The sequence below is a fragment of the Gopherus evgoodei genome, chromosome 5 (genome assembly GCF_007399415.2).
Source record: "Gopherus evgoodei ecotype Sinaloan lineage chromosome 5, rGopEvg1_v1.p, whole genome shotgun sequence".
NCBI lineage: Eukaryota > Metazoa > Chordata > Testudines > Testudinidae > Gopherus > Gopherus evgoodei.
The window spans coordinates 116,483,279-116,507,930 of NC_044326.1; the positions used below are offsets into that span (position 1 = coordinate 116,483,279).

Below are 24,652 nucleotides of genomic sequence, written 5' to 3' on the forward strand. Positions count from 1 at the left end.
GGTCCTGGTGATTTGAAGATATCTAACTTGTCTAAGTAATTTTTGACTTGTTCTTTCCCTATTTTAGACTCTGATCCTACCTCATTTTCACTGGCATTCACTACTTTAGACATCCAATCATCACCAACCTTCTGGGGGAAAAATGAAACAAAGAAGACATTAAGTACCTCTACCATTTCCACACTTTCTGTTATTGTCTTTCCCCCCTCATTGAGTAATGGGCCTACCCTGTCCTTGTTCGTCTTCTTGCTTCTAATGTATTCGTAGAATATTTTTTCATTTCCTTTTATGTCCTTGGCTAGTTTGATCTCGTCTTGTGCCTTGGCTTTTCTAATTTTGTCCCTTGTGTTGTTTGTTTATATTCATCCTTTGTAATTTGACCGAGTTTCCACTTTTTGTAGGACTCAATCTTTTGAGTTCTAGATCATTGAAGATCTCCTGGTTAAGTCAGGATGGTCTCTTGCCATACTTCCTATCTTTCCTATGCAGTGGGATAGTTTGCTCTTGTGCCCTTAATAAAGTCTCTTTGAAAAACTGCCAATGGGTCTTCATTTATCTTTAAATACTTCACAGCTCAAAACATGTAAGAAAGGAGGGGAAATATAATAAAGACCCACAACAGTGTTTCCCAAAGTGTATATATTGTAGGAAGGAGGGAACTGTGAAGGATTAGCCAATAGGATGTAGAAGATGTATTCATTAAGATATGTAGCCACTTAACAACAAAAGTGAGTTGCAGAGGGAAGGCGTGACCCAGGGAGCCCTTGATGCTAATTGGCAGAGGGCACACGGGGTGCCAAGGGCTTTATAAGAATCCCCTGAGTCCAATAGCTGCATAATTGTTCACCAAAGGGTGGCATGTGTGGTCTCCACTGGTCATCATAATCACTGTGAAATGTATGTACAGTTAATATTTAAGGTGTTGTGTGTCTACACAGAAAATTATGTTCTTAAAGTCTTGAAGTTAAGGCAGCTCACCAGGAGATGACAAACTTCAGAAATGTTCCATTCAGGTAGGATACCTATCTCCCTGGCTGGCCATTTGTGTACTGTCTGCCTCACACTGCATGCCTGTTTGGATACTGAGCCAGGTTCAAACTGAAAGACATCAAAATGTACAAGAAAGGAAATCTACAGGAATAAACAGGAGGGGGGTGTCCTGTTTATGAATATAGACAAAGAATTGGTCTGGTACATCTCGGAGGGCAAAGAGATACACTTGATCCTTCAGCTAGGTGGCAAACAAAGTGTTTGTGCCTGATGAAAAGAGAGTTACAGCCAGTCTGGTTGTGAAGTGCTGCAAGGATTTTGGGTGAGTAATACTCTTATATCTTGAGAGCATTTGTCAATTAAGTGTAGGTTCTAGAATGCATGTTACTATTTTATATGTAACCACTTTCCCCCCCAATACGTCTACTTGTTACTCTATGCCTTGTTAAATAAACAAACTAAATTTCACTGTAATGCTGGCAGGCAGCCGAAGACTATCCCTGACAAAGTGGGGGAATGCACTGCTGGCACAGAGCTGGAAAAGTCAGTTCTGCAGCATCTGCTCATCATCCCATGTTGCAGGGTGAGGTGAAACACACCGTATTCCACTTGCTCCTCAGATGGTGTTGAATGGTCCCAATTACACTGAAGGGCATCCATCCAGTCCAAAATTTGGAAGCAGTGGAACATCACTGAGCTGGCAAGAAATATTCTCACCAAGCAGTTGAGGGTTTCCCCAAAAACTATCCATTAGCTTCCAGAAACAAGGATCATTTAGGGAAGTGGAACCCTTAGCCACCAAGGTGGCTTTGTGACTCAGGTGAATATTCACTAGAATTCCAGATATTTTTGGGATAGCCACTAGATTACTTTAGGGATTGAAATTTTGGCATTTGACTTCTCCCAGAATTCCTTTGATTTATTCCATATATTCCCAGAGAGGGGAAACGCTCTCCAGATTTTTTCCTCTGGATGTAATCACTTCCTGGGTACCTGGTCCACTGTGTCTTTCATAGAGAGAGCCAGGCCAGAAAAAAATGCTTCATTCTACCAGAACTTCTGATTCCTCTGTGACTGTCTTACAGTCTCCATGTCCACAGGAGGGTGGGGCTCTTTCTTCATGACCCCCTTCCTCTCTACTCCAGTTCCTTGTGGGGGGGGTGGAGAGAGGTGCAGACTCTGGGGTAGGAAGCTCCCTTTTCATGACTAATTTCCTGACTGTAGATTTTGAAAAAAAGTTTAGAGGGAAGACGGGGAATATAACCAAAGAGGAAAGTTGCAAGTTCTAGCTCTAATTATGCTGCTTGTTGTGTTGGAGGGGAGAAGAGCTTTAGTTGCCAAAAGGAAAGATTTCAGTGAGTAAGGGGGAGAAGATGGACAAGAGGAAATCCCTGTATTGATAAGGGAGAGCTGAGACGAGGGACTGATGTCTGAAAGGTCAAATTCAAGAGATGGACAGGGCTGAGATTTGAACTGCAGGGTCTGTAAGGACTTCAGGCCCCTACCTATATTATACCTTGTGCTGGTTTCAGCTGTGCATCCATAGGCTATGAGGGTTGCCTGGTGCTGGGCTGTTTGGTGGACCTCACTACTTCACGATTTCACTTCCTGTTTTCACCTGACTTGACTGAGTGATCTGATTGTTATGGGGTAAAGAAGACCAATGAGAAGATGGGAACTGCCTCATTAGAGGAGCTAGTTCTTAATACTCTGTTGGGTACCTGATATCAGGAAAAGAAAGAGCAGCCTCATACTCGCACACTGATTACAGGCTGCTAAGCACAAGTAACCATTTGCAGATAAGCTGCAGACATTTAAATAAGATGCAATATAGTTTTATTACAGCCAGAAAAAAACTATTCCAAATAAGAGGTGGTTTTAAAATAAAAAATATTAATTTTTACCTTCACAGTGGTGAATTACGCATCCCCATAGTTTGTTCTTACTCAAACAGGCCAGATTTCCCACAATCAACAAATGCCTCTTTCCTCTTGTCAGAGCTACATTCATTCTCTTTTCTGAGTCTATGAACCCAACTTGTCTTGTTCTCACACATGACAAAACAATTATTTCCTTTTCTGCTCCTTGGAATGCATCTACAGTTGACACTTGGACAGCTTTAATCTCAAGACCATCCGAGTGGACAGCACTAAGTAAATTATAAATCTGTAGAGAAATGAAGATGGTGGAGAGTCATTGGTTTCTAAATATACCAGTTACAGTGTCACACTCACTCATGTCTCCAGTAAAAATACATTAAACAGACTAGCTACTCTATATTACAGGAGTACCTCCATCAAGTGTAAACACAAAATTTTGCACTGAGTCTATCCCTGACACAACATCCATACATCTAATGAGTGACAGCATTCCTTCCTGGCAACCAGAGAGCCCTGTGTAAGACTTTGTGAGGACATACTGACAGGTACATATGACATACAAATCCTCATTTGCTAAATAGAGAGCATCATGTTAGACACAGTTATTCCATTCCTGGCATACACATCAATTCACAATGGGCTTCCCATCCATTAATTAAAATTAGAGAGGTTCTGATGTATTATCAGTCAGTTTTCTATAACCCTGATTACACTGGAGAGAGGGAATGAACAAAACTTCTGAGACAGTGAATCTCAGCTGTACGAATTAACACAATCTTTCTGATTTGTCTATTAGCAAAGTTATGCAAATTGCTGTAAATGTGTTTAACAGCAAAGTAAATGCAAACTTTGGTCTATCTATGATCAAATGTTATTTAGCGATCCTTCTTCACTTTTGAGTCCACCAGGAAAAAATCCAGATTGCTCAGTTCAAAGAAAGACTGATTTGTTCTTTTGGAAGAAACAAAACTATATACACATTACCATTTTAAATAAAGAATAGAAACTTAAATTATGAAGAAAAATGCTTTATTGCCACTTCTTAAGGACAGCCATACAGGGTCAGTATCCTGTCCTCTGAGAGTGGCCAGTGCAAGCTGCTTTAGACGGAATGAACAGAACAGGGAAATTTCAGTTGTCAGTCCCAGCTTCTGGCAGGTGAAGATTTAGGAACACTCAGAGCATGCGGTTGGGTACCTGACCATCTTAGCTAATAGCCACTGATGGATCTATCCTCCATGAACTTTTCTAATTCTTTTTTGAACCCAGTTACACTTGTGGCCATCACAACATCCCCAGCAATAAAGTTCCACAGGCTGACTGTGCAAAGAAGTATTTTCCTTTTGTTTTAAACCTACTGTTTATTACTTTAATCAAGTGATCCCTAGCTGTAGTGTTATGTGAAGGGGTAAATAACACTTTCCTGTAACTTTCTCCACACCATTCATGATTTTATGGACCTCTATCACTTCCTCCCTTTGTCATCTCTCTTTTCTAAGTTGAACAGTCACAGTCTTTTTAATCTCTCTTCATAAGAAAGCTGTTCCATACCCTTAATCACTTTTGTTGCCCTTTTCTGTACTTCTTCCAATTTAATGTCTCTTTTTTTAATGAGACAAGGTGACCAGAACTGTACACTGTATTCAAGGTGTGGGCGTACAATGGATTTATATATTGGTATCATGATATTTTCTGTTTTATTACCTATCCTTTTCCTAATGGTTTCTAGCATTGTTAGCTTTTTTGACTGTTGCTATAAACTAAACAGATGTTTTCAGAGAATTATCCACAATGACTCCAAGATCTCTTTCTTGAGCTAATTTAGACCCCATCATTTTGTATGCGTAGTTGGATTATTTTTTCCATTGTAAATTACTTCACACTTATCAACATTAATTCCATCTGCCATTTTGTTGCCCAGTCACTCAGTGTTGTGAGATCCCTTTGTAACTCTTTGCAGTCTTTTTGATAGTTTTTAGTAGTTTTGTATTGTCTGCAAATTTTGCCACCTCACTGTTCATCACTTTTTCCAGCTCATTTATTAATATGTTGAATAGCACAGGTCCCAGTAGAGATTCTTGGGGGAACCCTTCTATTTACCTCCCTTTACTGTGAAAACTGACCATTTATTCTTCCCCTTTGTTTCCTATCTTTTAACCAGTTATTGATCTCTTACAGGACCTTCCCTCTTATCCCATGACTGCTTAGTTTGCTTAAGAGCCTTTGGTGAGGGGCCTTGACAAAGGTTTTCTGTATATTATATCAACTGGATCACCATTGTCCACATGCTTGTTGACATACTAAAATAATTCTAATAGACTAAGGCATAATTTCCCTTTTAGAAAAGCAGTGTTAACTTTTTCCCAACATACTGTGGTCACCTGTGTGTCTGATAATTCTGTTCTTTACTATAGTTTTAACCACATTTGCCTGGTACTGAAATTAGGTTTACCAGCCTGTCATGCTTACCAGCCTCTGAAGCCAGTTTTAAACATCACCATTATATTAGTCATTCTGCAATTTCATATTTGAGTTCCTTCAGAACTCTTGGGTGAATACCATCTGTTTCTGGTGATTTATTACTGTTGAATTTATCAATTTGTCCAAAACCACCTCCATTCACTCCTCAATCTGGGACAGTTCCTCAGATTTGTCACCTAAAAAGAATGGTTCTGGTGTGTGGATCTCCCCCACATCCTCTGCAGTGAAGACACATGCAAAGAATTTAGTTAGCGTCTCCACAAGTTTTCCTTGAGTGCTCCCTTAGCATCTTAATCATCTAGTGGCTCTCACTGACTGTTTAGCAGGTTTCCAATGTACTTTAGGACTAAATCAAAAATTGCCTCTTCCCTTGTGGCCTTCAGGACAAGCTGTTCTAAGATGCATTCATTTATGTTGTCTAGAAATTCTGTCTCTGCATCCATGCCTGAGATAACATACCCAGTCAATATGAGAATAGTTGAAAATCCTAATTATTCCTGAGTTTTCTGCCGTTGTAGCCTCTCTAATCTCCCTCAGCATTTCACCATCCTGGCCAGGTGCTATCTTCCTACTGTTATACTCTTATTGCTTAAACATGGAATTCCTATCCATAGAGAGTCTATGGTGTAGTTTGATTTGTTAAGGATTTTTATTATATTTGAATTAATGCTTTCTTTCACTTATAGTCAGGGCTGGCTCTACCATTTTTGCCACCCCAAGCACAATAAAAAAAAAAAAAGGCACTCGGACTGTGCCTCCCCAAGAATGGACATATTGCCTCCCCAGGCACGTGTTTCCTCCACTGGTGCCTGGAGCCAGCCCTGCTTATAGTGCAACTCCCTTACGTGCGAAACCTACTCTGTCATTCCTATATATTTTGTCCCATGCTATTATTGTGTGCCAATGATTCTCCTCATTCCACCAAGTTTCTGTGATGCCTATTATATTAACATTCTCATTTATTGCCAGGCACTCTAGGCCATCGATCTTAGTATTTAAACTTCTAGCATTTGTATATAAGCACTTGTACATTTTGCCAATATTCAGTAGCTTGCCTCCATGTATTACATTTAAATGGGACTCATTTATGGTTGACTGGTCATCACTTCTTGTGAAAAGTATAGTACATACCTTATACATCTGTGACTTGTATAGTGTAATCACCCCAATCATGGATCCCTCTATTCCACTTGCAGTCAGGGACTGGATAAGCTTGATTATAAAATAAACTTCTGCCATATTATAAAAGCTATTATCTCTTTCAATCTGGAGGTGGGAAAGAGATTTCAAATTATGGCCTGCTGAAAGACGATTTAAAACAAACATTTAGCATCCAATGATGATGCAAAAACTCTTAACAAGTAAAATCTCAAACCAAGTTATCTATTGACTGTTATAGAAGTTATTTAAAAACCTACCTGCTCTGTCCCATTAACATTAAAGAAACATAGTGTTGGAAGCCAATCCAACAGAGGACTTCTGTCCATCTCTGAAATGCCATCCAACAGATTTCCTTCATAGAACAGGTCATTGACTACAGCACTAATAGCAGGGTGACAGCGATACTGTGTTCTAAGAAAGACTGCATCGTGTCCCTATAGAAATGCAACACGAAAAAAGTGAAGAAAATGTAAATAGTTGCTAATCACTTTGCAATACATTGCTGGGAAATTGCTTAATAATTTATATAAATCAAGCAACTAAACAGAAAAGATTTATTTAGATCAGTGATCCCCAAACTTTTTTGTTGGTTTCCCCTCCACCTCCCCCGACACTTACTTATCTGGTCTGTGCCCCCACAGAAGCCAGAGCTGGGAGTCGGGGCCAGAGCTGAGGTCAGGGCAGAACTGTGATGGGGAGCCTGGGCCTGGAGTAGGACCACATCTGCGGTGGGAGCTGGGGGCAGAGGAGAGCTGGGTGGCGAATTAAGGGGTTCAATTTCTGATAAGCAATACTTATAGAAAAAAATATGGACAAAACAGCTTAAAAAAAATCACTCTCCTAAAATAATATTTATACTAAGATGCATTTAGATTAACTGCCTCAGAGAACAAAGGAGTGAAATCCTGGCACTACTAAATTCAGCGGGGCCTGGATTTCATCCCATATCTTTTTAAAAGATGTGTTTAGCAGCACATACCATCAAGCAAAGACGGTCAAAGAGAGTCTGCTCCAATCCATTATCATGAGAACCTTCAGACCCTTGAATAGTTGGTGGAAGCTGCTTAGGGTCTCCAACTAGAATCAGCTTTTCACACTCAAACCTGCAATCAGTATTCCAATGAAAATCCAAAACACAAATTCTAATTGTTGTAAGTGCTGTAATTAATTCATTTTACAATGTGGTTCTCGTTATAATTAGCAGTTTGCTCTGTACTGGGTTCTTCTTCTATTAACACCTTGTGACAGAATGAACTGTCTAATGTGGGGAGAAAAAAAGCAAAAAAACCCCACCCCAACCCCACAAGCAGGTGATGCCAATTAACCTCTTAGGGGTTGCTAAGAGTAGGAGGAGTTTGGGCCTATATAAGTCAGACCTAGCACCTTCCAAGGGAAGTGAGAAGGAGAGGCAACATCCAAGAAAACTGGGACACTGAAGGAGTGCCAAGGTGGCAAAACAGTGCCAGAAAGGGGAAGGAGAAGAAAACAAAATCTCAGTTCTCAGTTTAGGAAAAGTTGGGCCCAGGCTGGGGCTTGCCTCCCTAGGAAACCTTGGACCTGCCTGAGAGGTAAGATAATTTATAGGAAGTGGGGCTAAAGACTTTGGTTGTAGGTGATGGTAAACTCAGTAGTGATACACCCCTTTTAAAGGTACTCCAACATTCTCTTTAGTATCCTTTTTCTTCCCTCACCTCTTCTGTAATGGTGAGTTCATCCTGGCCCCCCAGGCAATGGGTTGGCAACATGTGGAATTTGGGGCTTAGCTGAAGGGCCAAGTAGTATTCATGATGAACTCCCTGGAGCTTTTAAGAATCCACCAATTCATATCCCTCCTTTGTCAACTGAATTAAATGTGTCCACTAATGCATACTAGTCCAGAATTTGTCTGTTTTCTTTATGAGAGTAAATTAATTATGTTCTTAAAATACTAAAGTGTGACTGTTATTTAAAGTTGTCACTATTTGCTAAAGGTCACAGCTAAACAGAAATGTAAACCATTGATTTGTACCTTGCAATGGGAAGGAGAGAAACAGGTTCTGTCATCTGACTGCACTCATCCAGCACAACCACAGGAAACTTAAGGTTATTCATGGAAGGGAATGGGCAGGCAGCACAGGTTGCTCCAACCACTCTCACCTTTGTGATGTGGGGTGTGGGGGAGGAAAGAGATTTAATAACCTACACAAATACATTGCTATCATGGAAGTGGTAGCATAAGTTACATAATTAAATTTCTATCTATCTAAGCATTTCTACTGCACTCATCACTGTGGTATACAGATACCAAAGACTGAATTTCAACTTCTACTCTAACATCTCCTGGTGCATGCACTTCTTCTTCAAAGCTGTGTTAACAGTTTTGCCCCCTCCCACACAAGTAAATGTCTTATTACATTTAAGGTTCCAGAGGACACCTCTTATCTTGTGATTCCTTTTCTTCAATACATTTAAAGTAGAACTCAGTCATAGAAGCTTCATTTACTAAAGTATATTGGAAAAAAAATTGTCAGGGTCTAGGGTATATCTCATTCTATACCAGTATAAGGCTTTGACAGCATCAGACATCAGAGGGGACTGCCAGTTTATATATGCTTGGCCTCTCAAGTAAAGATTTCTAAAATGTTTATTCTCTCTTCTTTCGATCACTGTTTAGTACCTGTTGCAGAATAGCTTTATTGGTTCCCAGCTTATGCTGTTCAATACTCTTCCTCACATATATTTTTTCTGCCGGAGTTAAATTTTTTTTCATCAAGGCAAGCAGTTCTTTTAATTGTTCATTTTCACTGCCAGAGCCAGCATGTAAGCTTTAAAAATATTGTGAAACGAGTTATGAATAATGAATATAACTACTTTTGGCACTCAAATACAGGAAGTATATAAAAATAGTCCTATTCACTACTTCAGTATGATTGATTTAGTTAATGTTTGTAATATCCATGTGACATAAGTAAGATTCTCTCCATTGTATAATGGAAGACACAAACGTAAGTCATGAGTGCCCAAAGCAACATACCAAGTCAGCTAGTCTGGATTAGAACTGAGGAGCTCATTTTTCATTCTTATGCAGGCATGTTTATAAATGATAACTGTGTGACACTCAGCTGGCGATTCTGAGTAACTGAACAGTTTTCCAAGCTCTTTTCAGTTCATGCTATACTTTAACCTAAATTGCACAGAAAATGCTATCTAGATCACTTCTGCTTAAATCATACCAACTTTTAAACAGATGTCTAAAACCTAAACCATTTTAGATTAATACCACCATATAAGACTGTCTGATTACAGACTATAAGCCATTACAACTATTACATTTTCTGTAAAATCAACTGCTCTGCAAGAGATTGAAAGACACATTAAAAATCATATTTCCATAGCTTTCACAGCCATCACCTTACACTACCACTTACTGCTATCAATTGTGTGATCTATTGAGTCCTCTGAGGATCTTAAGCATTTTACCTGTAAGGAAGAACTGGCTTGGCAATTTTTCTAACACTTCCAACTCTGATAAAGTCCTCAAATCCAAGATCTAGTAGACTTTGAAAAAAGATGCAAGACATTTATTGTAGAAATGAAACAAAATGCAAAACTTGCATGGAAAATGACCGCTCTTAAGAGTGGCAGATAATCAAAACACTGATTAACACACACTTTTTTACAGCAAATTTATTATGTGAAGTAATGCCATGAACTACAAAACATGCATTGTTCATTTATTTTGACGAGTAGATTAATTTTAATTATTTCTCACAGTGCTTGATATTTCTATAATAGTCCTCCCAAAAGCACTACTCACCTGCATCCTGTTACCTTCTCCTTATCCCTCCTTTCATCCCCATCACTTGCTCCCACAAGCTGCACCAAACCTTAATCTCTCCAATTTCCTTCCCATCTTGGCTCCTCTTGTTGATTTCTCAATCCTACTCTCATGCTCACTTCCTTCTAATACTCATCACTGCTGCTGGTGTCTCTCTTTAACCCTGTCCCCTTTTATTTCTACTTGTTCTTCTCTTGTCTTCACACCTACCACTTAACTTCATTCATTATATTCTCCCTCTTCCTCCCAACTCCTCTACTCCCCTTGCTCCACTTAGCAACAGCACTAACTTGGTAGATAAATTCTTAACATTCTGCTACCTATGTATGTTTGTCATCACAAAACTTGGCTATTTTCCTTTGTCCATATCTGCCCCCTCCTGCAGTGACTTTGCCTTCTCACACGCTTTATGTGCTAGATGCTGCTGCTCTCTTCTTTCTATACTTTCTAGCCCCACTCACTCACACTGTCGCTTCCTTTGAAGTGTGTTGTCTAACTTCCCCACCTTACTTTGTGTTGCAGTCAATCATTCTTCTAAGGTACTTTCTCCTTTGACTTTGGCTGGTTTTCCCTTTCCTCAGTCCTCTTGTCTTATTATTAGTGACTTTTATACTCGTACTGACTTCCCCCTTATCTGAAAGCCTCTTGCTGCTCCCACTGCTTGCTGATTTGGTCACTCATTTGACCTGGTGTTCACCATGAATTGTTTACACTCTAGCTTTTCCCATCTCCAAATCACCCCTCTCATCTTTCAGCATCACTCCCTCTGTCTCGAGATTCCCAACCCTTTAGCCACTCTGGGCCAATAATAAAGGCATAGTGCTTCCTGAAGCTCCCTGAGCACAGGGGAGCATCAGGTATGGTGGCTGTGCCACACCTGAAGAGACTGAAATGTGCTTCTCCTCGTGACTGACCAAGTCTGCTGGAGGTTAGTTTAAACTTAGCTTTGCACAGTTAACACTGCTGGACTTACGAAGTCCTTGAGCTCAGGTGAGCTGCTCTAGGTAGAGAATGGGAGGAGCAAGAGCCGTTACAAGAGAAGAGAAGGACATAATCTAGCCCAAAGGGTTTATACTGGAAAAAGTAACACAATTAAGTCTAATAGGGCAAACGTGCCACTATAATACACACATACAAACAAACATACATACATACACACATAAAAAGAAATGTCATTTGCTACTTATGTAGCAAAAAGTCTAGAATCCTTTTAATTCAATGTTACCTACCCAAGAAGTACCCTGTCAACAGCAACATTAGTGGAAGATGCAATCAGAAGTTTCCATGGAGTTGGTCTTGAGCCTTCAGCTGCTTCACTGCTTTCAAATAACTGTACCAGGAACAAGACCACAACAGACAGCAAATAGCTCTTTCCAGCTCCAAAAACACCTAGTATTTTGGAAGAAAATCAAAGGTTACAAATGAATTATTTCAAGGAAACATAATTTAATTTTTTTTAGTGAAATTAGTTCTTCAAATATTATGGCTTGATCTTTCTCTCAGTGCTTCCTGGGGAAGCAGACAGCTACATGAGCAACCAATAGGTGTGGGGAATCTCGTAGGCCAACATCTTGCATTAATTATCTGAAATGTTTAGAAAGAGAGAATGCTTGACAGTTGCTAAGGCAGGAATACTCTCAAAAGCAAATGCAAAGTCCACAAGGTGTGTATTATGCCCTGAAGGGACAGTAGGCAGATATTTAGAAAGGAGAAGAGAACTGGGACCTGAGTTACTCTACATATGGAATAAATTATAAACAGATGCATGTGTTGACAGCATAACACAAATTTAAAAAAATAGGCAGCTTGATCCAAAGTACTACTGATAACATTATTATAAATGTTGTTTATTTTAATAGGCCCCAAGACTAAGATATGTGCCTCCCAATACAGATTTAAAAATAAGATATCTGAACTAAGGAGTTTACAAACTATGTTTGGATACAATGCAGCAAGATGGCAAAAAGACAGTAGGGAAGAGTAGAAGATCAAGGACAAAGCTATTGGCAAGCAGATTCTGTGATTATTTAGCAGTGTACAGCACAATGGAGCAAAAAGCCCTTTTTATATTAGATAAATTGAGAGAATGAATAAGCAAAAGAAACGAAGCCTGACTCTGCTAACATGGAACCCAGAGTTCATGCACAGTCCTACGGAACTTAGTGGGATGCTGCCAGGGCACAGGCGACCGTGCTGCTGATCCTGAAGTGGAATCAAAGCCTTAATCAGCATGTTTTCTGTAGGCCTCATGGAAGAAGTGGATCTTCAAGAAAGATTTGCAAAAGGAGAGGGCAGTAGTTTTATGAACCAGCTAAGACATGCTATGTATAGGGGATTCCATTAACTTCCATTTGGTTTAGTTTGAAATTAACCAGCATTAAACTGGGCATGAAGATATCCTTCACTATAGGGTATTCCAAATGGAGTGGAACCTATGATAGCTGTACAATCTATGTCAGCATTTAAAGAATTTAGAGATGAATATTCCACTAACAATAGCATCACATCAACTTGTATTCTTATACAGATCAAGTCATCTAGCATCTCTTTGGCTGCTAGCGTGTACAGTAAAAGGACTCAAAGGATCAGTCAGTAAAAATAAGGGTTATTTTTTTATTTGCTTTTTACCATGTATGATTGTGATAGGGAAGGCCTGCTGTTTTTCCATTTGTACATCATTGTCATGTGATGCCATCATCTGAGCTATTTGAATCAGTGCTGAAGCTTGATCTGGGTTCAGCTGGAATGTCTGGATCATCTTTCTGGCCAATCCTAGTGTTACTTCTGGACTGAGAAGTCCACACATCATTGTGCTCTTGGTATTTAAAGCTGGCGGAATAAATTTTCTTTTGTTGACGACTCTGTTAGCATGTTCGGCTCTGAAAGGCCTAAGAAAAACACAAGAGTTGACAGATCAGTAAATTCAGACCATTTTCAACAAAATGCATCTATACATAACTTACAATCACATGATTTTAGGTGTGCATGCATACATGTAAAATTACTTTGATTCCCTCCCCTTAAAACAGCAAGTCAAAACTAAAGTACACTTTCAACAGATCTTCAAGTAAAAAAGAAGGAAATATTTTCACTTTCATTGTTGTATATTTAAATTATATCCCAAATTCATGCATTATTTTTCTTAACTTTCTTCTTTCTTGAAATATAGCAAATCTTTATATGGCTGCCAAATATTTTCCTATTCTGTTACAAATATTCTAAATATCAAACTGATTTTAAAAACCCACTGTCATTTTTTTTTTTTTAAATAAATCTTACCCTCACTGCTTATTTTGGCCAAAGATTTTCTGTTTGCTAAACATAATCTCACAAAGTTTTAAAAGTTACTGGTATGCTTATCAATTCAAGCCACCTCACGAGTCTTAGGGTTATGGCTGTTAGATTGGCTCTCTTCTTCCCCTTCCTCTTTTTTCCCACCAGGGAAAATAAATATATATTTTTTTAAATCCAATCTTCCTGTGATTTCTTAGTCCTGCATGTTTTTCTGACACTTCTCTTGAGTGAAGGATAGAGTTATCTGAAGTTTGAGGCATACAAGTTTGCATATCTATGCATTTGTACTGTACACATGGTTTATAAGTTTTATCAGTGGTCTATATTTCCATATGGTCAAACAAGTCATTATACATGTGAATGATAACTTTAATGAGATCATTGCAATTGTCTTATACACTGAACAAACTACCTTGTGACTACTCGGAACATTTTTTACCCTTGGCATGAATTTGTTCCTGTGTTACAAATGTAGGGAGGAAATACTGGAAGATTAATTAATGGAATATAAAGGCTGTTTCCATTAAATTAGAATGGTTACTGACTTTGACATTAAACTTGTATTATAAAGTTTCATAATCCAGTGATCATTAAGAAGTCTACTATTAATCTCCAAGTTATAAGGGGTGGGGGCCCAGGTGTATGTAAATCTAAACAAATACTTCAAATCCTTGAACGAAATTTAAGCAAGGAATTACTTGCATCATAAATTAATGAAAACTGAAGTGTGACATTAGGTGCAACTATACATGATTTATAGTGCCATATTTTCCAGCTTTTTTTCACACCTACTTTTTGTCCAGTAAACACAAATTAAAGCTTGTTTGTTCCTTTTGCATCTTTTCACTTATAAAACACACACGAGACAGTGTGCATGCACAGTGGTTACTTATACTTGCATTTTTAGTAGGTACTTCATTAGTGGTACAGTAGCTGGATTGAAGTACTCCAGCATATTTCTTAAAGTTGTGAGCTCAGTGCTAGCATTACAAACCAGCAAGGCATGAACAATCACTGGAAAGATTACAAAGGAGGTTACAAAGTGTAATCAGCCACAGAAAACAGTCTAATTCATTTCTAATGCTGCATAAATAACTTTCCCTGCTGAAATATAAGCCAAACTGAATACTTTACAATGTCTAACCTATGATTCTAGAGCAAAAGATCAATAAATTTCCTTTAAGCCCATTATTTTGAGGGATATCTAGCTCTGGCATGAAAATCCATCAAGGATGGAAACCTAGATTCAAAATTTCAGCATTTCCCCTAATATTTTAAGGAAACTATTTCATTGGCTATGGCGTTTAGGAGATGAATTTTTAAAAAGTTCATTATTCAACAATAGACCAGCTTCATTTCCATTTTGTAAAAATCTCTTATAGGTGGAGTTCTTTTTCATAGCATGAATTACAATGTGTAGACAGCAATCTTTGATCAGCTAAATAGCTCATTCCTTTTAGCATGTGGTGGCAGTGTTTGTGCAGAATAATTAAACTCAAGGTATGTCTATACCACAACTAGACATCTGCAGCTGGTCTGTGCCAGATGAGTCATGCTCATGGGGCTCAGACTAAGTGGCTGTCCAATTGCGGTGTAGATGTTTGGGCTCAGACTGGAACCCAGGCTTTAGGCCCCTGCTAGGTGGGAGGTTCCCGGCCAAGTCTGAATCTCTACACTGCAGTTAAACAGCCCCTTAGCTCAAGTCAACTGGCACGAGCCAGCTATGGTGTCTAACTGCAGTTTAGACATATCCTTAGTCTGCAGATTATTTTTAGTGCATAGTTTACTAGTATAGACTCTCACTCTGAGATATATTTTACAAACTACACAATAAAAAACTTTACCCAACGAAAACTACAATAAAAAGATGAGAAAATAAACAAAAGTTCACATTTAAGCATCTTCCAACAATAGCCCACACAAGTCCTGAAAGTTCTATTTTTCTGCAGTATGAATGTTGCAATTGAAGTCATAACACCTATTTTACCTTTAGTCTTTCTGCAGTCTTAAAAAATGATGGAAAAACATTTGTGCTTGGTTTCAGCTCAAAAGTATTTAAGAACTAGCAAATTCCATTACGCTTTTCTGAATTAACTAAATGGGGAGGAACTACATTTTATTATGGGGAAAATGTAAACGTTGTGGCATATGGATAATACAAAAATAGCTGCACCTTAAAATTTCAAGTTTATGTAGTTAGACCTCAATGAAGAAAATTTGTTTTTTAAATCTAGTGTCTTACAATAACATTATAAGCTATTTAAAAGTCTATTTAGAGATGTTTAGTTTAACATCTCCATTCAGGTTTTCAGCTTTGTAATTGATCAAAGTGGTATGAAATAGCGCTACTTCAATGCCACAGATGGTTTTTTTTTTTTCCCCCTTCATTTTAAAATCTAAAAGGAAAACGAATAAATGTGAAACCTGATATAAAACATTAAAATTGCAAAGCTAGACACACTAGTCATAGACTGGAAGAGTTAAGGGCCCAGTCTGGTGATTCTCACACAAGGCAAAACTCCCACTGAATTTTGGGCACCTGGCTAGGATAGAAATGTTAGCTTGGCCACATTGCACATATATACAGTGATAGTTCTTACTCATTTAATAGACTGAAGATTAATAACTTGGTATATAAAGCATGTGCAGTGTACCTGGGTTAACAAAGCTATTGAAAACATAACTCTTGAATTCCGTATTTGTGTACACTCTTAAAGTTGTATAAGAACAGTGTCAACAGGTGTAGGCTTCTGTCCTGCTCCATAAAGAACATACTGAATATTGACATATTTAAGAACCTGAAGAAAAGAGAACACTGAACCAACGGCTGCGTCAGCATTTCAACTCAAAAACCAATGTTAAATGTTTTCATTTTTGAAAATATATTAATTCTGATGGGGGCTTACAAAAAGGGCTCCCATAGAGTATTTTAATAACAAAAATATACCAGCTCATTGCTCAACCAGTAAGGAATTGTTTAAATGACTGACCTGATTGCACAGTTGGCTAATCAAAAAATAATTCATAATAAAGTTTGAGAAATAGTCATCCCATTCCTCATCCCATCTCAGATACTTCTTATAAGTATTGGTCTATTAATGCATTTAAAAATTCTTCGGGATAAAACTTACCATTTGAGCACCAATTTGAGGGATAATAGCCTTTCAGAGGCAATAATTCAACTTCATTGCTAGATGACGGTCCAAAGAAAGCACTACATGCAATGAAAGTGTCCAGGGATTCAAAGAATAGAGTCTTTGAAACAACCCAAAGGTCATCTGTCAAAACAATAGATCAATTTATTTCACTTAAGTTTCTGCTATTGCAGGCTTTAAAAAATACTCAACATTCATTATTTTGCAAATTAAGCCATTAATACTCTTTAAAATAAAGAGGGGAAAGGCTTAAAATTCAAAAGATTTGTTGGTACAGTCATTTGAAAGGAAGTAATCAGATAATTCACAAGCTTCTCAATATCTTCTTTACTTACCATGAACTACAGTAAGCACACAACAAATGTACTAAAGGTTTTTCCCTATGGTAACTAGTATCAACTGACTTCTGACTAATCTAAAGGGTTTTTTTAATGATTTTCACATTATTTGGATTTCAGACAACTTGTTAAAAGAAACAGTAATCACTGCCAACTGCTAAACCAGACTACAATTATACTTAGCAGCTATTTTGCTAAAGAACAGTAAAATACTAAACACAAAAATCCTCTTAACGCGAGATTCTGATATCTTGGGCTATGTCTACGCTGTGCACTTTACAATGGTGCAGCTGCACTGTTGTAAGGTGCACTGTGTAGCCACGCTTTATCTGAGGGAAAAAGTTTTCAACTTCCTTGACCTCGTGAAAAGTTCTTTAAGGACCACAGTGGTCAAGACCCTTGAGATAATATATATATGTCTACATTGAAAGGCAGTTCCTCTAGCAGAACACTAATCCCTAACATGGCAATGGATCACTAGGTCTGAACCAGTTCACAAAGAAGAGTGACACCTATTGAATAACCTACACTAATTTCTATGACCTGAGCTTTTCTTAAAGGCTCCCCATTCAAATACTGACTATTCCTGACTATGGTTTTCAAAGTTTTTGCTTTTGTAATCATGAACAAACTTAACAATACACTTAGCTACCTTTCTAAAATCTGAACTAAGCTTCATTGCTTGTCAAGGCTGATGGATTTGAGGTTTTTCTCTGCTGTGATAAATGCTCTAGAAGACCACTTTAGAGACAAAACAGGAACCTGTATTAGACCTGATACTGAGATACTCAGATTCACTTACCTTTGCTGTATACAGAGGAGTATTCCTTTCTGCTCAATTTAAGATATAACTTGCTTTTAGAATCCCCATCAAATTTGGCATTTGCAATCATCAATTTCTTTAGCTTACTACAATGTTTTCTTTGAACATCAAAGGCTCTTCTGTTTTTTAAAAAAAAAATATTACTTCAAGAGTCGGTATGTAATCTAAGTGAAAATCTGGCAGATTTCTGATTCACCACAAGAAACAAATCAGTCTTGTCAAATAACAGCAAAAATATTAAAATATATTAATGACTTTTGCAGTTTTTTCTCTCCTTTGAAGAGTTTATGAAACATTTATATCTATTAAGAGATACTACTTCGATATTTCTTACCTTTCCACCTACTTAACCAGGCAAGAAATGGGAATGTAACATTTTCCCCTTTGCTATTAGTTGCGTAGCTGAATATGAAAGCATTAACTTTGAGAACACTAACATTTAGTGTTAAATTTGTTTTCCTTTGCTATATGACTTCAGTAGCAAGGCACATATGACATATTAAGCCTAATTTTTCGAGCTGTTTGGAAAACTTTATAAACAATTTGCAATTTCTACAAAAACGAAAAATATTTTTCGCTTAAAATGGTTTGTTTCAAGACTATCCTTAATTTTCTATCCATTATCAAACCTATACAATTTTACCTATAGAGTAATTATGAACTTCTTGGGCAGCTGCCTCTACTGCTGCCCATAAATTTCAGCAGCAGCATGAAACTTTGACAATTGCCTGCAGGGTTTCAAATGGATTGCTGTGAAAGCACTAGTGTTGGTTGTCTGCTGACTCAGAAAACAACATGCAGTCATTTCAAACTTCCCAATGTTAACTGAAGGTAATCTCCAAAGCCAGGAGGACTAGATTTAGGTTGGTTTTTGTTTATTTTTAAAATTGACAGCTTGAGGTCTACATAAATTGATGGCTTAGACCCCCACAACTTGTTAGGGAACGTTTCACATTCACCATTGGCAAAAGCCCAGGTGAAGTTTCAAATGGTAATGACTTTTAGTTACTACCAAACTGGGCCACAATGAACCTGTTGTTCTGAAAATGAAAAGCTCAATATACCACAATTAGTCACCCAGTCAACACTGGGAATTCTTATCTGGTGAAGAGGCTGCAGCAATTTGCTGGCTAGTGAAATATCCCATTTTAATCACTTTAATGGAGAGAGCACTTGTAGAAGAGCTGTTTAATATAAAATGCAATAAACTGAGGTGGAATTTTACTTCCCCCATCATAATCCCACTGCTAGGGCCAAGATCTGGGATTCACGCAAATCACACCTTTATTGCCACACTTTGTTGTAAATTCATGTTCACATTCAGAAGTTTTTCTTTGCTACCTCTCTACTTCTACTCAAGCTCCCTTTTTTACGCATCCTTGAAGCAGCTCTTCTGGCTACAGCATCACACTGGGAGTTCTGTTCAACTGATTATTCACGACAGCCCCCAATGATGCAAGCTTAAATCCTGGAGAAACTGACTGGCAAAGATGCTTACCAAAGAACATTTCCAATTCGGCTTTACTGAGTGGATTTTGTTAAATCTGCCCAAACAGAATGTATTTATGGGAAAAGTTACACAAATGGTAACAAACAACAATCAGAAGGGGCTTAAATGATTTATCAAATTGCTGGTACCCAATAATGTTTTCACAAGCCTGATGAAGAACGCAAAGTCCTGAAATGCAACTGCTGTATTTCTTTCTCAGTCTGAACTTCTTAAAATTTCCCCACAGAATCATTATCTCTTTAGAAAAGATGGTGAACGTGGGCCAGATTCTCTGCTGGTATAATTCCACTGAGGTTAATGGAATTACAGCAGCAGAACATTTATACGTGGGTTTTTACAAATGTTAACTCTTATAGTGCCATGTGAAGTATATTTTGTATTCCACTATACCTCTCCAAAAGCTGGCAGTCCTCATAGATAGAAATCTTTTGACATCTGAGGTAAGCTCCAATACTTTTTATATCATGAAGCACTAGACTGTGTCTGGATTTTAGCTGTCCTGGGTTCACTTCTTCTATCCACTTGAAAAATTTACACTGGTCAGTTTTTGGGGCATCACAGGTATAAAAAAGGCGACCCTAGAATAAAGAAACCATCAACATTTTATTTTGAAAATGCAAATCAATCTGTAAATTTGCTGGCCCATATTGGATGCTATTCAAATAAGAGAACAAATCTGCTTTTTCAGCAAGCTCCATAAACCTGCTGGAAAACCAAGTAGCTTCCCAGACTCACTCATTTCTGTAATTCTTCACACAGCACACAGTCAACCTGTGGAACTCCTTGCCTGAAGGTTGTGAAAGCTAGGACTATAACAGGGTTTAAAAGAGAACTAGATAAATTCATAAATTAAGTCCATTAATGGCTATTAGCCAGGATGGGTAAGGAGTGGTGTTCCTACCTCTGTTTGTCAGAGGGGGAGATAGATGGCAGGAGAGAGATCACTTGATCATTACCTGTTAAGTTCACTCCCTCTGGGACACTTGGCACTGGTCACTGTCAGTAGACAGGATACTGGGCTGAATGGACCTTTGGTCTGATCCAGTATGGCCATTCTTATGTTATGTCATTGTGTACTAACTGCCTTTCATCACTATCCACAGAATTCAATTTGCTAAATATCAAATTTATAGATTTAGAAACTCAAGTCTCAAGTTAACTATATATAAATAATTGAAGTGTAAATAAAATGTTTATAGATGATGTATTAATAATCAAATTGACACTAACACTGATCTTCACAATATAATCATTTTAATTTGTTAATAGAATATAATCTAAGTACCATAAAAAAGAAACAAACAGCACCTTATTTTGACCTTCTTTTTTCACCATAACAAGCTTTGCTGGATGCTTGTGATTGCAGAGTGGAATACAGTTTTCCTTACTTTCTTCTTGCCCATCTTTCACTGACTTGCAAAACGATGTGTTCACTTTGGAAAGAGCCTTGTGTAGCCTTTGTGACAGCTCAAAAAGCAGTATGTTTAATTGCTCTTTATATTAAAAAAAAGAGAGGGGGGAATTAAGATACCTTCAAATAATACTTGTGTACATAATAGTTAAGTAAACAAATGCATCTGAATTTATTACTATCAACCTCAAATCTAGAAGGCCAATTTTTCAAAGATGTAAACCTGACCTCTAAATATGACACCACCTTCTGAGTGTGAAAAATTCAGAAATTTAGTTCCAACTACCTTATTTCCACAAGTCCCATTTAGGTGTGTAAACTGAAGGATTTGCATATTAAAATGATTGCACTTGAAAAAAGTTAGGCACAAATTTTGATGTGGGACTTAAGTGGTAATGTGGGCCTTGGGATACACAACAGCACAGAGGTGAATTTCGCCCTCAGTCTGTTTTTGAAAAATTGGATTAAAAATAGCAATCAGTTTGAACCCACTGTTGTCAGAGTAACTAAGATAGTCAAATCAGATAGAAGTTACTGTTCCCCAACATGAAAATGCAATACTTTGAGCAAAGCTACATATATCACCACATGGCACATGACATTTTTTAAATAAATGATTAAGGAGTGAATAGGCAGAGAAGCCTAATATTCTCAACCATAACAAAGTATATGTCAGAATTAAGGTGTGTGGGCAGGAGAGCCAGTTAGGTGTCAAAACAGATACAAATCTAATATTAACATAACATGGATACCACTTCTTCACTTTGTGAAACTTGAGAAATTAATAGGTTGTGATTTTTTTTATTTATTATAGTTTCCAACAGATGTCAGACATACCTGTCAAAGCAGCTGTAAAGATCTGTTTGTAATGAACATAAGATTGAAACACAGTAGGTATATACGTCTGCCTTTTAGGAAGATTAGTACATTTCACTTTATCCCCACTGGGAAAAGACAGCTCAGAGATAGCTATGTCCTGCAAAGTAACAAAAGAAGGCATTAAAAAGCCTTGCCAAACCCTGATCCCCCTTATTCTTTTTATAAAATAAGTAATCCCAAATGGGAGAAATTTTGATTCATAACTGATATGCAAAAGAAAAGCAGTCTGATTCACTTCAGTGGGACTACCCACATGTGTAAAAATAAGCACATGCAAGTTTTCAGTACTGAGGCTTTGGACAGCGCTTTATACAGTAGTACCATATTCACTTCCAAAGTGAAGTTCTAAACAAAGTGAAATTCACCCCGTACTGAGAGCCTGCACAAAGTCTATGCACAATCTAAGTGCTATTTTGAGAGCTTTAGTGGAAGTGAGGTATAGGCATGGTGCAGTTCTTAGCACACAGATGAATTCCCCACAATCCATGATTAGTACCATATCTGCACTGCAAAAAACTAGTTTCACTTCTACAGTTCAGAAGACTTGTCGGCATTTTATTGTGTATATATCTTTATTATCTGGGGGCTAACATATGGCCTGCCAGGTTTGTGCCTGGAAACGAATATTTTCACCAAATCTCAAAACTATTTTCTTGATTAGTAAACTGTAGAACTTTTGGTTTTGGTCCCCCTCCTCCCCAATTCAATCCACTTTTCACTTGTTTTGGACACTGCTTTGTGTTCTGAACTAAACATCTCTATTTGTATTTCTCAAGTCAAGAAGCTCTTAGTTTATTATACATACGGCTCCTAATTGGTTTGCTTTTAATGCTAAAATGGATGAGAACTTAGAAAATTAACTACTGCATTTTGAAATAACACTTTTCAAGCCTTAATATTCTATTTTGTGTGAGCAATCTATATGAATAACCATAACCCTCAAGCTATAAATACAAAATATTGACTTAAAGGAATACTGTTAACTTTAAATGACAAAAAAAAATTGATTTTTATCTTTCACATTTTCCTATTTTCCCCAATGTTCCTCCCTCCCTCTGCCACTGCTGTGTCAAAGGCAGGAAGAAAATGACTAACTATACAGGGGAACTATGAAACTTACTGTGCATTTGACAATATTATGTAGATAAAGTACATAGACATTGTTTTAAACAGATGGAATCTTACATTTATAGTGACCTTAGCTGTCACTTACTAAAGTTGTAGGTAAAATGTGACTTTTAAAGTTGATTGGCACTTAAGATTGCAAAAGCATGAAATCAGCCATTATAGTCTATCAAGTTAATTCTCCTCCCTCAAAACATTAACTTCTTTAACCAACAAACTAAAAATGGCTCTCTTATCTGAAGAAAACATGAATTTACATATAAATTTGAAGGGAAACAAAACCTAGAAAATTTGGAGGCAATTTTCATAAAGACCACGTGAAATGCAGCTATAAGTCTTCTCTGTGAAAAAGTTGTATGTTGAGGCACAGCTAAATATCATTTGCCTATAGAATTATCTGTTTCCACCTGATGTGTGTGTGTGTGTGTGTAGCAAATATGTTTTTCAATCAGAATAATCAAGTTTTGAAAGTGGCCTTGCAAATTCTGGACAAGACCATAACACCACAAATGGCTTCTTGTCATCTCCCTGGCATCGAAATTCAGAACGTACAAGTCTATATCTGGCAGTGGATGAGCCAGGAGTTAATCATTAAACAGTGAGCAGAATAAAAATGTTTGTACCATAAACTGTCTTTGTGCAGCAGCTAAAGATAGAGGAAATAGTTCAATATTTAGCTGTAGTATCTCAAAGGAGATCAGACAAATGCAGTTAGAAAAACATTTTACTGAGCATTCTATCAACAATGAATATATGACACCATTCAGCCTCGCAAATTTTTACATGCCAGGACTTTTTTTAAACATAAGTAACATGTCATTGATCTTTTCTTCCACAAAAATGTGGATAAGTAGGTGGGTTTGTGTGTGCGCACGCCTGGAATGGTGAATTTTCATGACTATATTTTGCAAGGATGTTTTTGACAACACCAGCTCCGGATAGTACAGCCAGACATGCATTGCCGGTGGTGCAAACATGTAGTAAGTGTACACAGTCTGCTTGAACAGTTACGCACCTGGGTGCCTCCTATTACACCACGGTGAGTCAGCTGACCTAACACCTTTTGTGCTTCTTCAGCAATAGGAATCTGGTTTAAGTGCAGAGAAATTATCTTCCCTTCTGAAACAGAATCTTGGCTGCTAAAATTTCTGCCGTGTTTACCAAGTATGCCTTTTATCATCTCCAGATGCACAGAGTCTGGAAGGCTTTTATTCATGTCATCACTCTGACTCTCCCTAGTGTCAGCATGTGGCATTCCAAAGACATTCTCAGCACAGAAGTAATCAGTCAATTTCACATCACCTCTGTTTTGAGTTATCACGTCACATTGAGCCATGTTTTGATATTTCAGCCACTTGCTTTGTCTGTTTTGTGAAGTCGCTTTAGAAAACACTGGCTGTATAAACTCCCTTTCTCTTTCTTCCAAGCACTCTACAGCCACAGAGGTTTCATACTTCCTGTCCTCAGGCGCAAAAGCACAGACAGGAAATTCTCCTGACTTGTCATAGAAGTTGACTGTCGGAGAGCCAAAGGATTGCTGGACTTCCTCACAGTCAATTACACCTGAATAATAAACTTCTGAGTCAGGAATCTCCTCAGTGGCAGGAACAGTGATAAGTGGCATTCTTGTTCTAAGTGTGGACGGGAGTCTTGAGAGGTTGCCGTCTCCTGAACAGGAGGACTCTTCTATTCCTATAAGGCAAACACGTCTTTAGCAACCTGCTGCACCAATCCTTCAGATAGTATATTAATTTTAAAGACACACAGAATAAGCGAAATATTCCAACT

At 37.8% G+C, this 24,652-nt stretch overlaps 1 protein-coding gene across 10 annotated transcripts in view; it reads right to left on the reverse strand.

Moving 5' to 3' along the window:
* The window catches only part of ZGRF1 (zinc finger GRF-type containing 1), a 49,665-nt gene that overhangs the window by 6,918 nt on the left and 18,095 nt on the right, over nt 1-24,652 (reverse strand). For 8 of the 10 annotated variants that reach the window (XM_030564723.1, XM_030564720.1, XM_030564727.1 and 5 more), the window contains 16 exons: nt 23,880-24,556; nt 21,698-21,836; nt 20,758-20,942; nt 19,840-20,027; nt 17,919-18,058; nt 16,755-16,901; nt 14,523-14,637; nt 12,958-13,217; nt 11,559-11,718; nt 9,972-10,049; nt 9,169-9,316; nt 8,521-8,648; nt 7,492-7,615; nt 6,770-6,946; nt 6,483-6,617; nt 2,895-3,156 (listed from right to left, as the gene is read on the reverse strand). In XM_030564723.1, coding sequence (XP_030420583.1) covers nt 2,895-3,156; nt 6,483-6,617; nt 6,770-6,946; nt 7,492-7,615; nt 8,521-8,648; nt 9,169-9,316; nt 9,972-10,049; nt 11,559-11,718; nt 12,958-13,217; nt 14,523-14,637; nt 16,755-16,901; nt 17,919-18,058; nt 19,840-20,027; nt 20,758-20,942; nt 21,698-21,836; nt 23,880-24,556 — 3,063 coding nt within the window. Of the gene's footprint in view, nt 1-2,894; nt 3,157-6,482; nt 6,618-6,769; nt 6,947-7,491; nt 7,616-8,520; nt 8,649-9,168; nt 9,317-9,971; nt 10,050-11,558; nt 11,719-12,957; nt 13,218-14,522; nt 14,638-16,754; nt 16,902-17,918; nt 18,059-19,839; nt 20,028-20,757; nt 20,943-21,697; nt 21,837-23,879; nt 24,557-24,652 lie in introns of those variants that run through there. The other 2 variants (XM_030564728.1, XM_030564729.1) reach the window with 2 other exon arrangements.